Source organism: Melozone crissalis, unplaced genomic scaffold (assembly GCF_028551555.1).
Source record: "Melozone crissalis strain CALT ecotype California unplaced genomic scaffold, PUWL_Pcris_2 ptg000045l_1, whole genome shotgun sequence".
Lineage (NCBI taxonomy): Eukaryota > Metazoa > Chordata > Aves > Passeriformes > Passerellidae > Melozone > Melozone crissalis.
Window position 1 is genome coordinate 11,532,758 of NW_026535823.1, and position 14,473 is coordinate 11,547,230.

Here is a 14,473-nt window from a genome sequence, read left to right on the forward strand (position 1 = left end):
TTTTTTCCAAGGGAAATCTGTGCTCCTGCACAGAGAAGTATTACCCAAGGTTGCTTAGGGCAACGGAAATGAGCTGTAGCTGATGTGATTTCTGGTGGACAACCTGTGGATTCAGGATTTAGCATAACTGGTGTAGAGTTTGAGCCCTTGGGTTCCTGTGCTTTCAGGGTAACTGTATGGAAATGATACATGTGTTAGCCTGCCCCTTGCACCATAGCAATTTTGTAAATAATGATTATGCCTGTTCTCATTTTTCAGATTTAACAAAGCTATATAAAGTTTGTGGTGCAGTTAAATTTTAGTATAATAATTTAAGTATGGATTTAAGCATAGTTTTGTACAAGTTAACTACATTTTGCTTTAAGCTAGCATAGAAAAATTGAAAATGCTTTGACCTATTATTTTTGACCAAAATCAAATGTTCCTGTATGGTCCATAACCTGACCACTCCATGTGTCACAAGAAAAACAGAAATGTTCCATTTTTGTTTTTTGTGATATTCTACTTCACATGACTTGAAGTGCAGTAAAGATTAGGATAAACAGACTTTATGCAACATAATATCCAAGTACAGAACATTTTATAAGACAAAAGGAACAAAGACTCACACTGAAAACCTGCTGGTGCCAAATAATCATTTATTTTGCTGTTGTTGACTTGTCCCTGCCTAAATGACAGGGGCTTAGCCACAGGAAACAATATTCCAACAAATGCTTGTGAAACCCTGTATAATTCCTGTCACATCAAAAGCCTGTGTGAAATTGTGAGCTTTTGGCTTCAGTGCTCTTTTTTTCTCACACATACAGAAACAATAGATGAGAAAGTATTTATGCTTATCAAGCAAGAAGGCTACTTTGCTTTGCAAACACATCAATGAATCTTAAACTGCAGGTCTGAAGTTTGGGTGAATTTCAGGGCTGATGTCAAATATTGTGCTCAAGAGCTTTTTCATCATGCTCTCCATGTTCTTGTGGTAGCTGCTTGTGAGGTTTCGGATGGCTTCTGTTGTTTGCTCTTCTATTTTGGCAGAGAGGTTACTTTGGGAGCCCATTACCTGAAAAGCAGAAGACCTCTGAGCAAAATGAGAGGTTATATATAACCATGTTTATTGTACTTTTCTTCATCATGTAGCACAAACATAACACAAACACATCATAGTGCTTCTGAATCGTGAGGGTTTGACCTGGGTTCAACCGGAGGCATAAAAACAGGATTAAAGGCAACTCTCATATGCTCATTAGCAATGGGAATCTCCCTATGTAATGAAAGTTTCCCAGCTCACTGTGGGAAAAACATTGTGTATGTTTTGTCTTTTATATGGCTCATTTTCATTTGGTTTCTATTTTAATGACTAGGCAGCTAAGTTCTATCACTGTGTGCCTTCGTTTGGCCTCACTGAGAGTGCCTGTGAGTGCAGCTAAGGACCAAACATGGAAAAGCCTTCCTGAAAATGCATAATTACAGTTTCAGAGTACTTGAAATGTCTTCAGCAGTTAGTGATGTATAACCCTCAACAGGCCTCAGACAAGGTCTTTTAATGTTACATTTTCTTATCTGGCGAAATACCAGACAGCTTCTGGCACAGCAAGTATCAGGACATTCGCTTAGAATTTAATTGACTCTGGACTCACTGAACATTTTAGCAAGGTTATGTTATAAACAGATGCACACGTTCCAAATCTGTGACTTTGCTCCCTCCTCCCCCACTGCCCCAACATCCCTTGAATTCTTCCCTTATGGAAAAGTCCTTCAGATACCAGCAGAGAAACTGATTTCCAGCTAAAGAATTCCATGTGGAGAGAAGAAGACATTTCTGCAAGCTGGCAGAGTAAGAAAGGAATAAGTAACACATTGTTCTTGTTTCTGCCACGGTTCTCTGGGGTGGACTAGCAGGTGGAGCTAACCTGTGGTATATTAGTGGGGTACCTAGAGCATGACCAGAAACAAAGGAGGGGTCATTGACTCTATTTCCCATGTGGTTTCAGCCCAACTTAGCCCTTAAAAGAAAGAAAAGCATCTTTTGCATAGGCTACCTTCCCTTTTCCATTTATCAGTACCTGGCAACATAGTAAGACATTTGTCCGTAATCCACACGTAAACCATTTTTCAGTTTGGAAGAAATGTAGGTTGTAGACATAATAATAAGTATTGGGAAAGGATTACAGTTTTCTATAATATCTATTTTTAGCTGACATTTTATTATAACTTTTAGACAAGTTGCAAGGGTTGCATGTGGGAAAGGTTGTACAGCTTACACCAGATTTATGGAACTGAATTTTTCCACTGGGGAAAGTAACTTTCTAGAGATCCCAGATGGTTGCATGTTATCCAGCGATGAAATACTTTTGAAAAGTCTCAAGAAAAGAATTATAATTTTAAGAGGAGCCTCTGCAGACCTGCTTTCTTGGCACATGCTAATGTTGTCATTTGAGATAGTAAACCCTTACACTTCTATGTGTTTTCCCTCTCTTCTTCAGCTTCTGAATTTGAGGACATTTTTCTTGCAGAATGCAGGCAATGCTCTGCTTGGTTTATGATTTTTGCTGACCTTGAAGGTTTTTCCCTTATTTTTCCCGTACATGCTTTATGCTAGTGTCATTTCAAAGCTGCCAAAATATTACATTGGCTCCGAAGCCACAAGAAAATTCAGAACTAGACTGCACATCTCTAGAGTTAGGTGACCTCAATGAGTGAAAAAACAAAACTAGTTTGAGATTCAGGCAAAAAATTTTGCATGTTTTGAAAAGAGATTTTGCGTATTGTCGTTCTAACCTCAATATTTATTTTTCTGTTGTTGTTCTTAATTATGGATGGATATGAAGCCTCTCATAGTATAAGAAAATTTCCTCCTGTTTGGATACAAGTGACGCAAGGTATGAGGAAGGATGGCATTAGAGGAGACTGTGAAAGAGAATTAAAAATCCTTGCGTCCAAATACCCAAGAAAGTAAACTGAACCAGGCATCAGAGCTCCCCCCACACTGCCTTGCTGGAGCTCCTGGCTGCCTCCAGACACAGGTTAATAATGATGGCATTTGTCTGGGAAGGTGAATGTTCGACATAATGGGGTCAGGGAACATGGAGGAGGACTGCAAGTATCTTGTACAACATGCTGTCATTTGAGGAGCAATATGTGCTCTGTCCTGCTCATGTGAAACCTTCCATCAACAAATAGTGGCCTTTCCTGCAGCTTTAATTTGGTTGTGGTGAAAAAAATGGAGTTCACAAAAAAGCAACATCTTTACTCTTCTGCTATCAAGACCTAGAACAAGAACTCTGGCTTGACTGAAAAGGTGAACAAATGTTAGAGGTATTTATACTTTACTTTGGTGTCAGTAAACAACAGAAACTGTACACTTAAGACATTTTTATCTGACCTGCCTGTGTGACAGTGTGTCTGGGGGTTGGCAGGGTATGATACCAATACTGTGTGTGTATAGATGTTCCTAAGGGTTGAGATCCCTGCCAGAAAATGTTTTATGTGAAGTGTGACTGAAATGACAGGTTGGTAAAACAGATTTTGTTTGACCTCTTTGGCTTTTTTTTTGCTTTTTGTGCCTGCTTTTGCACAAAACTTTCTTTGTCATTGCATGATACAACCTGGGAGGAAAAAAACAAGACCAAGAATGTAGGAGGAAGTCACCTGGTGAAAAGAGAATGGTTTGTGAATTTCATGGAAATACTAGAGAAAAATGCAAGATGCCATAAATGTATAAAATGGCTTTATTCAGATAGGAAAATATCAAGTCAGACCACTTTGACTATAGAAACAGTGAAAACCTCTAAAGTTTTGGTGACTTCAGTTGACAAGGGATGTGGTCTTATATGTAATGAAAAGAGACAGCTGAAGTGGAACAGAAATGGAAAGAAACATTTTAAACTTTTGTTTTTACTGACACATCCATGTTACTGAATCCTCCAGTTTCAGGACAGGAACTACATCTGTCTGTGGTTATAGAAAAAGGACCCAAAAGTATTTTTCCTCAAGGGACATACATCTTCAAAGCATAAACACGAACCAAATATGGAATCTGGACCATTTTAGTGGTGAATGTCCACAATTTCTTCTACAAATGCATTCAAAGCCTGTGAAAAAGTCCAAATGAAGCATATAGACACTGCAGATGACACATCCTGTGTTTAATCAGTATGACCACACTGGTTTGCACGAGTCTCCAGGTAATACTCTTGGAAGCAATTTGCTTTACCATTGAGCAGTTTGGTAAGACAAAAGAACACACAGAGGTTTCTTACTTACGTTTGTTTCCTTGTTTCTAAATTCCTTCTCCCTCTGTAGTCTGTAGTGGTCTATCTCAGCTGTGGCTTCTTCCTTGGCCTGCTTCAGCCTTTTACCCTTTCCTAGAGGGGCAAGAAAGAGGCATTTATTTCATACCTTCCCTGTATCCCCAAAGATGAATCTCTCTAAATCAGAGATATTTTAGCTGCCAGAGTAGAACACTGACTTTGGTGAAAGTCTTGTCCATTGGATTTATTTGCACAAGAATGGTCAAAACAGACAAAGTGATTTATTCAGAATACTTTTTGACTGCAAGCAAGGGGTCATGCAAGACTAACTTCTTGTGCAGAAGCACACCTCAAGTGAAGAGCTTTGTGATTTATTGACAACAGAAGTCTTTCTGCAAGTAGACATCTTTCTGCAACACAAATTCCTTTTTTCTAATGACAGCTTGGTGTTTAAATAAATATCTATCTTTTCTTCATCAGCAATAGTAACAGCCAGATAACAGATTTTAGTTGTCACGGATGGGAAAAGACGTTATTCTGTAAGATTTCCTGTATTGATTGGTTGCCAGAATCCCTTCATCCCACACCAACTGGATTCTGCTTAGAGCTGGCAGATATCCAAAACAATGCAAGATGTCTTAACCACTACCAAACTGAGTTGCAACTTTCAAGCTTTGTCCTTTCTTCCCCCACTCTTTTCTACTAACCTTTGTTAAAAGCAGAGGTGGGTGACTAAGAAAAGAAGGTCAATTCTTTGCCAGTGCACAGAAACCATGAAAGGGATTAAATGTTTTTTTGCTTTTCATTTTAAACAAGAAGGAGATCTGTAAAGTGACATTTCAGGGTGTAGTGGAAACTAGAGCCTTCCTCCTCACCAGGCTTGCTCGCATACCTAATTCTGTTTGCTGTGAATAGTTTGTTTTAGGTAAAACACTATGGGCTTGTCAAATCAAGAGCGTGTAAGTCACTGCAGGACGGGACATAAGATCCTTCCTGGATCTAGTAGGGTTGTCATGTAAAGAACAAGAGTAAATGGTTTGATGGAAATATGATGTTTAAGGTTCTACATGAAGGAGCTGGCAAGCTTGTCATGAAACCCCGGTGGGCTTCTCTGTCATTTATGAAGTCAGTAAAGTTGCATGGAACTCCTCAGGATTCTGCTGCACTACCTTGTGAGGAAACAGTAATTTTCTAAGTGTACACCTCTTGCATGGAATGTTGGTATGCTATACTTGATACCTGAGCTGGTGCTGATTTTTGGGGTCTCTTTCTGCTGTACAGCTAGAATTTTAGGAGTGGGAGGAATACGGTTGCTTCCTTTTCTTAACAAGAGAAATATCTTCAGTGGCTGAAAAATTGCTTAGTTGCTTAAATTAGGATATCACAAGAATGTAAGAGTGGCGGCCTAGGCAGCTGAAAGAGCCATCTTGATCTCTTGTGGCACACTGATTTATTTACTTATGATAACAACCTATTTAACACCACTGAGCAATATGAACTTTTTTTTTTTTAGGCTCTAAATTCAAGCACAGAAGAAAAAAGATACCTTTTCTCCTTTCCTGAAATCCTACAAAACATTCTCTGTCTAGACTAGGAAGACAAACATAAATATTTCTCATTTTCTTTCTCCAAGCTGTTACACTGGTTTGGTTACATCTGAGCTGGGCTTCTCAAGCCTTATCAGGTATGTCATATAGCAACTTGCTCCCACTGAACACGGCATAATGAGGAAGCTGAAGCTTGGGAGGAAGACTGTTTTAATACATCTGAGAATCAGCAAAAGCCTGGGTAAAATACCTGATTCAGCAAGAAATTACTTCTCCAGCTGATTGCTCCTTCCAAAATAATTATCTGCAGATGGGTGAGTAGAAGCAGAGAGATGCACAACATGGGAATTACCTTTTAAGTCTTGATTCCTGGACTGTTGGCTTACTGTAGAACCTTGGGGGTGGCATGTACACAGGCTTTCTACAGGAAGGAGCAGCCTACTGAGGAACTAGATAGCTTTATTGACTCCCAGTCCATCAGTGCAGGGCTGTCATGTGGGGGAAATTATATTTCTCAGAGTCCTTCTCCCTTGAGCCACTGTGCTTATGTATGAAGGGGAGACAGGCTGTTCTAAACCTAATGGGTACTTTTCCAGAGTTTGTATTTGTTTGAAAAAGGCTGATTTCTCCCAGCTTCTGCCACTCACTGTATGAAGTGTTTGGACCAGGATGAGCGAACTGACAGATCTGTGTAAGAGCCTGACATAAGTCTGGACAGCAAAATTTGGAACCAGGTTCAAGTCTGTATTTTGAAATTTCCCTTATTCTCCTCTCCAAATTTGGAGCTGATCAGCCTTTTGTAGAGTTTCCACTTTGTAGGAGTGGAGCTGGGGGGTGATTCTCTGGAGCTGGCAGTCAGGGGGAATGACTATGATGAAGCTTTGCCAATTTCACCAGCTGAGGAACTGGATCTCTATAGCAAATTAAATTATTTCAAAATCAGTGGGATTTTAATTTCAAATTCCATCTGGGGGGCCATCTGTAGTAAATATGTTGCATATTTGGCCACCAGATAGATAAATATATCCATTTAAATGCAGAAAATGGAAAGAGATTAACTATAAAACAACAGTTCAGTTGCCTCTGACAATGTAGACAGTGAACCAAAGAGTGTATATATACACACATACGTGTCAGCTCTTGACAGTGCTCTGGTGTAAGCACAATACATAGGGTGTCACTGGAGGGTGGCAGCCATTTCATTTTTCCATGATGCCTTTAGGATTGGCACAGCAGGAACCTGCTGCTTCCTATTTAATTAAGTGGAAAAGCTGTGAGTAAATTACTGCTAGTCCAACAACGTTGTGGACAGAATCGGCAACTGCCAACATATGCGATGGTGCATATGCTGCACCTGATTAAGTTAAGCAGAAACTAGAGCTTAACCTGCTGTTCCACTAGGGACAAACCAAAATTAATTAATCAGTCTGTTGTTAACCACTTGTCTGCTACCGTAGCTGTGCAATACAGGACTGCCTTTTCAAAGCCTTACTGATCTGCTGGGCTGGTTCTCTGCAGAGCACAGCCAAGCTGAAATCAACCCTTACGCACTGAAGGGGGTGGTGGAGCACTGAAATTCGGCCAAAATCATGCAAAAAGAGGGAAAGAAGTGCTGGAGGATGGGCAAACTAGCCTGGCCCTATGACATTTCCTCAGGATCATAGAGGTGAGGTACAGAAAACCCCAGATTTGGAGAGATATTTTGCCACAAAGGTCATGCTGTGGGAGCCAGGATTGCTGGCCCTCTGTCCCTCCTTCCATCCTTGAAGATGGGGAGCAGCAAAGCAGCTGTGCTATGCCTGGTTTCCTTGTCCACAGCCTATAAATTTTTAGGCATTGTGTTAAATTGGCCAAATTTAAAAAAACTTACTGTGACCAGTCAGCACTGTACAGGATTTTCTTGCCTAACATGGCAAGGTGTTATTAGCATAGAGAAAGGCTGTATTCTTCTTTCTAGGTATTTCTATGATGTTCATTAAACACTTTGCTCTGGTTAGATCCACAAGAACTGGTGTCTTTTAGGTTGTTGGAGTTTTTTAGATCTTGTAAGAAAGACAGTAGGAGGCAAAAATGTTGCATTCTAATTTGTTCAAACACTAAGTTATCTTACTTTCCAAAAACTGCAATGCTAAAATTGGAGTTTTGTTTTCAAACATACCATCTAGGCTCCTAGCTGAATTTCTGCATAGAAATCAAGTCGTTTGAAGAAGCTGCCAAAAATTAATCATATTTTCTTAAAATAGAACCATTTCAGTTGTCTTTGGTAAATTGTCTGGAAAATGGGATTTGGGGATGTGCATTGTGAGAAAACGATTTTGTACTTTTAATAAAATAAAGTAGAGGCAGCTGAGCATTATGTATAGCTTTCTCAGTAGATAAAATATGTCTTGGATATTGTCCAAGAGAGTGCCATGGATATAATTCTGTTTACAATATCTTATTTTGATTAACATTTGGTTTTAATTTGTTTTTTTATAATCTTTCATCTGAGTTTTCTTTTTATTAGGCATGAGAAATTCAAGGGAATATATAAAAATCTATAGGAGAACAAGTTTTGCTAAGCCCAGTGTTCATGACACATTTGTTTCCCTTGTTTTACCCAAAAGGATTTTCAGGAATTGATGTCTTGGCACTGACAATGCTCAGTTATTTCTGGGATCTAAACTGTGCTTAAAGTAAAAATGATAGATAAAGCAGCACCATGTTCAAATTGTCAAAGGATTGCAGACTGGTTTGGCTTGTGTTTAATCAATCTAATAATTTCAGCCTTGCACATGTTCATTTAATTAATTATTTCAAATATTAACAATTTTTCAGGTATAAATTGTATCAGCTAATGATATCATGCCAGAAAAAGGGTATTGAGCAAGAAGTAAGAAAAAGCACGTGTAGAGGATCTTTAGCATCATATTTTTTTTGTTTTGTGTGTATCAATATAATTTTATTCACTGATTTTTTCAGTTATTTCAAGTGGTTTTTGCATTACTAACAACTGCACATATGTCAGCAAAAGCTAGGCCCATTAACTGTTTATACACAATATTATGTGTGTTCACACTACATTTTGATTGGTTATGTGAGTATCAACTGTAAACACGGAAGGCTTTGCATCAGGGTAGTTTTGCTAGTCCCATTTCCTTGCAAATGCCTTTTCCTGGTGTGTCCCAGGAAGAAGCTGCCAGCTGCTGTCCCAGTGCCAGCACAGCAGCCAGACCCACGGTGCAGTGGTGTTGTGCAATGCCTGCTTGGGGTGACAGACGAGGTCACAGGGCTGGGAGGGCTCAGCGCTTCCCTGGCAGCCCAGAGCTGCAGAGCAGGCCCTGAGCAGCAGCTGCTGATCCCAGCTGGAGCCAGGTGGATCTGAGCTGCCCATGCTGGGGTGAAGCAGCACCTCCCTCCTTGTTCCACCCAGCTGAGTGTGCACAGGTCAGCCAACTGCACTGCACAGATCTGTTGCATTTCATGTATTGCTTTTCAGCTTAGCTTTTATGCTCAGAGACAAACTCTGCAATCCTTTGTTTTGATCTAACTGCAGAATCAATGTGGGGAAGACACTGCTGAAGTAACTCCAACTTAGAATAGCCAGACTTGTCTCTAAAATAATCCCTTTTGCCCTTGTCCCACAGTATTTAACTTATGCTGGCATAGTTATCTAAGGTGGTGTAGTGACAGTGCTATGAAAATACTTTAATCAGGGACAACATGGGCAGTTTGTTTTGTAGCTTCACTGCAAGCTTCTTTCAATGTTGAATATAATGGTTGTCCAGGTATATTTATGCTGATTGCCTACAGATTACCTTTAACACTTGGTTTGGAACAAAATCCAGGGTGGGTTTATTTAAACTGTTTGCCCTTGATCAACTAATTTTGGAAATTCTTGAGGTTTTTCATGGAATCACACTGAAGTGCTGAGGCTGGAAGGAGTCCATAGGACACACTTCCTGATGGAAGCAAGGGCAGCTTGATTGGGGCCATATCCGGTGGGTTTTGAATGTCTCTGAGAATGGAGATTCCCCAGCCTCTGGGCAGTCTGTTGCTACCTCACAGTCACTGGGTTGTTTTGTTATGTTGAAATTTGTGTATTGAAATTTTAATTTTCCTTAATAATTTTTATAAATGCAAAAAATTATGATCTTAAAAGTAATAGAAAAGAAAGCCATAGTGATGATATATTTTTACTCTGAATAATTTTACTGATAGCAAAATTCTTAATAGCTGTTTTTCTGTAGCTGGTTAATAACTCCTACTGGTGTGTTAGTGTTGAGGTAAACACTGGTAGTGGTTTAATTCAAGTTTCTGACTCAGAAGGGTCTGAAGATACTTTATCTGTAAGAAATCCTGTTTTTATCACAAGCACTCCAACTGAGGCTGAGGTGGTGACAAGGGAATGTGTCTTTTGCAGAGTAGAGTAAATGCACCCATAACTGTGTCTGGATTCTGCAAGACATTCATCTTTGATCATCAATTTTATGTTATAATTGCTCTTTTCATTTTTGGAGTTTCTTAATTTATGGATTTATCCTTTTTAAATGACTGTTGTAGAAAAAGCTAAAGTGACTCTTCTGGTTTAAAAACAAACACAAATCAAATTAAAGCCACCAAAAACCCCCTCCAAACCCAAAAGTAATCCACTTCAAGCTAAGACCTGATTCTGTAGTCTGTGTTCTGGCCAAACTCCTTCCACTGAGGCTGTGGCTTTCTAGGTAGTGTGCTCTCTTGATTTGAGGGGCAGTGTTTCCTTTGCCCTACATGAGAAGGGAAAAACCATCCCTCCCAGAGCTCCTAGCTTGGCTGTGGAAGAGGTCAAAACACTACTTAACTATCCCTTGCCTTCAGGTTTCTGCCTGAGAGTTCTGTTTTATGAAGGTGGGAGGATTTGCTTTAATCTCTACTGTCTGCAAGGCACAGGCAGTGCCTGGGTGCTTAGGGAGGGGACTTGCTTTTCTGTTTATTTTTGTGTGCTGCTGTTCAAATTGATACATCACACTAAAGATTAATGAGCATACAACAATGCTGATTCACATGCAGAAGGGATAGGGAAACTATACAAATTATTCTGTTTAGCTTCCATTTCTCCACGGAAAACAATATTCCTTTAATTGTGCTCTTGCTCCACATGACATCATTGACATCCATTTTCTTTGTATTCTGCTGCTGGTTTCTGAAGCAAGATCACTCCAGAAAACAGCATTAATGTTCCAGTGCTAGTGCAGGTCAATGACTCATGTGGTTGTACTGCACTCAGGAGAATAATTGCTTGTACCATGTAATAAAACTTCTGTGAATGATCTATTACAGTACTGAGAGTGCTCACGGTTTTACTGTGACTTTGATTACTATCAGAGTGTTGAAGTCTCCTCTTAGTTTTCATATAATTTTTTGAAGCCCAGCTTCAATTAGGAGACAAGTTACTGGATTTTGCAAGTAAGGAGGAAGACCAAAAAATCTTAGCAGAACCTATTAAGAAAAGTAAAGGGTTTGGAGTCTAGTCCTCCAGAGCTGGCAGCCAAAGGCATGTAAGATTTTAATTTAAATAGCAAGGCAGTAATGGCATTAACAACACTGAGATAAAGGAAAAACAAATGCGGCTGACAGGATGAATATAACAAAGAAAACATTTTTTAATGTAATAAGGCACATGTACACGTAGATACAAGCACAGGAGATTTTAAGCAAACTCTGAAAATTCAGGTTTGAGTAAGTGCCTGGCTGCAGTCAAGGCACAGCACTAGTGCATGTATACAGATGAAATAATCTTTTTCTGTGAGCTACTGTTATTCTGAAGGGCTTGCACTTGAGAAGTACAGTAAAACCAGGCCAACTACTTACTTTTTTTGGCTTCCTCCAGTTTGTCCTTGGCACGTTTTTCTGCCTGCAAAAGCTGCTGGATTCCCTGAGACTGGCTGGTCATGCTGCTTGCTGGGGCTGGTGAACTTCTGTGGAGACTGGAGCTCAGAGGGAGTTTTATACAGCTGCCAGGCTCTTCCTTGTGTTTTTTGTTCTGTGTGTTATTGCAACAAGCTTCCAGATTGTACCAATCCAGCTGGCTGTGCCTGGATTGCTGCTGGGCACACAGGCCTGGGAGTGCAGTCAGAAAAACACAGCAGTGAGGCTGAAGGGAATGTCCTCCTCTCCTCAGGGTCACAGAGAACTTGAAGTCTCTGATTAACACATTGGGGCAAAAAAGAGCACTTCAGATGGCTTGTATTTTAACAGGGATTTTTTTTTTTAGGCTCTTATTTCTGAAGCAGAATACAGTTAATCTTGTCTAGGAACTGAGGGGAAAAATATTTTCTTGGCATTTCCTTTAAAACTTCCCCTCAAAGTGAAAAATCAAGTTCAGTTAACAATTAATTTTGGTTGAACACCAATAACTGCTTGCAGGCTTCTGTTTAATGTTACTTCTCAACTGTACTTATTGGGGTTTTCACTCTAAAAAAATATACAGTAGGAATGAATTCATTGGGGACTAAAGTTTAAAAAAACATTTAGTGATTGAAGTACGCTCTGCCTTGAAATCTGCCATGATGGAGGTGAGTGGAGATGAGATGGACTGAGAAACTCTGGGATTAGCTCTAAGACCCAGACTCTTGCAAGGTATGAATGGTGGGCTAGGTTTTACTTTCAAGTCATAATGCACACAACAGTCAAATGAATGCCTGTGCATGACTGTAAATGCACATCCCATTGCCTACAGAAGGGAAGAGTGGTTTGAGAGCTACTGCATGAGGAAGCAGCATGTTCATCTTCTGAATCCTCATTAAAAAAACCAAAAAATCCCAGCTGTTACAGATACTTCAGCCATTGCATAGGAGAGGGACATGTCATGTTGCATAATTAAGATAGATTTATTTTTTGTAAAAAAATACCTCACAGCATGAGTAAAGTTTATTTATTTCAGGTTCTTGATAAAGCTCTGCCAGGACTGGAGATGACCTCCTGATATAAAAGTTTTTTTCATGCTGCAATTCTATACACATAGTTATATATTTATACATGTGATACAATTTCTGCATATATTATAAAATACATTTATATAAAAATTATTTGGTGCTGTCTGTTAATGGTTCTTATTCTAAGGCCCTTTGTTTTCTGGGGCTTCCCAGGGCAGCTGTGTCATGCTGCTACTTTGCTGTGCTAGGCTGTTACCTGTTCCTGATGAGGAAATGTGTACTACATGAAGTAGTCTATTAAGTTGTTTTTTTCCCCTGCCAAATAGCTGCAGGTTTGAGAGAAAATGGAAGGAGAACCCTCTGGCCCCATTATTGTCTTTGGCAGTGCCCTGAACGACAGCAGCACTGAGACCTGGAAAAGGAATTTGTTTTGGTTTTTGTTCTACTGTTTCTGTGCTATTGCAAAGTCAAATTTCACTCAAGCTCCGCCTTTCTTACAGTGTACCAAACACTGTGTTTATTTCTCAAACACTGAGTTTATTTCTTCATCCAGGAGCTGTGTGACATGCTTGCTTGTCTCCAGCACTGAAACCAGAGGTTCACTCTAACTGCAGGACAGCAGACACGGCACTGTTTTTAGAAGATTTTAATGCGTAGCCTTGAAGTTTATTTTATTCAGACACAGAAGAAATGATGATCAATTCTACAGAAAATGTAGAAACTGGAGGGTTAGGAAGCCATTTGCCACTGTGATTCAGCTACCAGTGATATTACTGGCAGAGAAAAGCAGAAGTGGAAAATGAAAATAAAAAATGAAGAGATCTGGTTTACTTGGGGCAGGAAACTTGAGCTTCGAACTTTAAAGCAGAAGTTACTTAAAAATTAAATAGGAAGTGGAAATGTCAGGCTTGTCTCAGACATCAAAAGTAAATCCCTTTCCAGGCAAAGGGTCTCGTCAAGCAAATCTCACTGCTGCGAGAAATGTTACAGAACTACTGGCAAATTAAACTGCTTCAGTTTCTGGACTTGGCTGAAAGCATTATGGGTGAGACCCTTTGAATCTTCAGAGCAGTTCTCAATAATTATAGTATTTGGGCATCACTAATGATCTGAATTTTGACATTTACAATCTATTAATTAATTTTTCACAGAAAATGATTCTATATGATGAATTTTTAAGGAAAAAAAGATACAATCTTCAAGAGACTATAAAGTTCTTCCATTGTGAAAAAATTGATATATTCCTTAGGCAGATCATTTGAGCTGCACATGTCACAGTTCACACTTTTAATATTTTTCTGAATTTAAAATAAGTCTCAATTTATAATTTTCCTTGTGGCTGGTTTCCATACAGTGGGGTGGCATGCCATGCTGGCCCTCATGGCATCAGGTGGGTAGTGACACACATCTGCAGGGGAGGAGATGATAATTTATTTTGGCTGGTGCTCATACACATTTTGCTGGACTCCACACGAAGTACTGCCACTTAGAGCTAATTTCAAAGCTTGTCTGATGATGCTGGCGATGACCTCAGACTATGCTGACATGGCACCTCTATGTATCCCACCTCATGGATAATTCATTAAAATAAAGTAGGTTAAGCCATGGACTGGCCAAGCAGGCTCCTACTTCATCACACAAACCAGTAAGAAACTTCTCTGTGTTGTAGTTGCTGGCTTTCTTTCCAAGTCAGCTCCAGACTCATTTAATTAGAAAAGAGAAGCTGATGTGGTGACTGGTGATGGGGGCAGGAGAGGTGTTACCAAAGTGAAAGAGGGCAGAGAAAGGA

General features: G+C 39.6%; 1 protein-coding gene across 1 annotated transcript; it reads right to left on the bottom strand.

Annotated features, from left to right (window-relative positions):
* Positions 1–672: 672 nt before the first annotated feature.
* On the bottom strand, positions 673–11,702 carry ATP6V1G3 (ATPase H+ transporting V1 subunit G3). Its single transcript, XM_054286162.1, has 3 exons — positions 11,621–11,702; positions 4,258–4,358; positions 673–1,054 (listed from the first exon to the last, which is right to left on the bottom strand). Exons 1-3 carry the CDS (start codon positions 11,700–11,702, stop codon positions 881–883), a joined length of 357 nt encoding a protein of 118 aa, XP_054142137.1. The 3' UTR covers positions 673–880.
* Between the last annotated feature and the right edge of the window lie 2,771 nt (positions 11,703–14,473).

What these genes read in the sequence shown, in the direction of transcription:
- ATP6V1G3 (XM_054286162.1), bottom strand. Translation starts at nt 11,702, where the DNA reads ATGACCAGCCAGTCTCAGGGAATCCAGCAGCTTTTGCAGGCAGAAAAA. An exon ending in ACTGGAGGAAGCCAAAAAAA is followed by an intron (nt 4,359 to 11,620) that starts GTAAGTAGTTGG and finishes TTGCCCCTCTAG; the next exon opens with GAAAGGGTAAAAGGCTGAAG. An exon ending in TTAGAAACAAGGAAACAAAC is followed by an intron (nt 1,055 to 4,257) that starts GTAAGTAAGAAA and finishes TCTGCTTTTCAG; the next exon opens with GTAATGGGCTCCCAAAGTAA.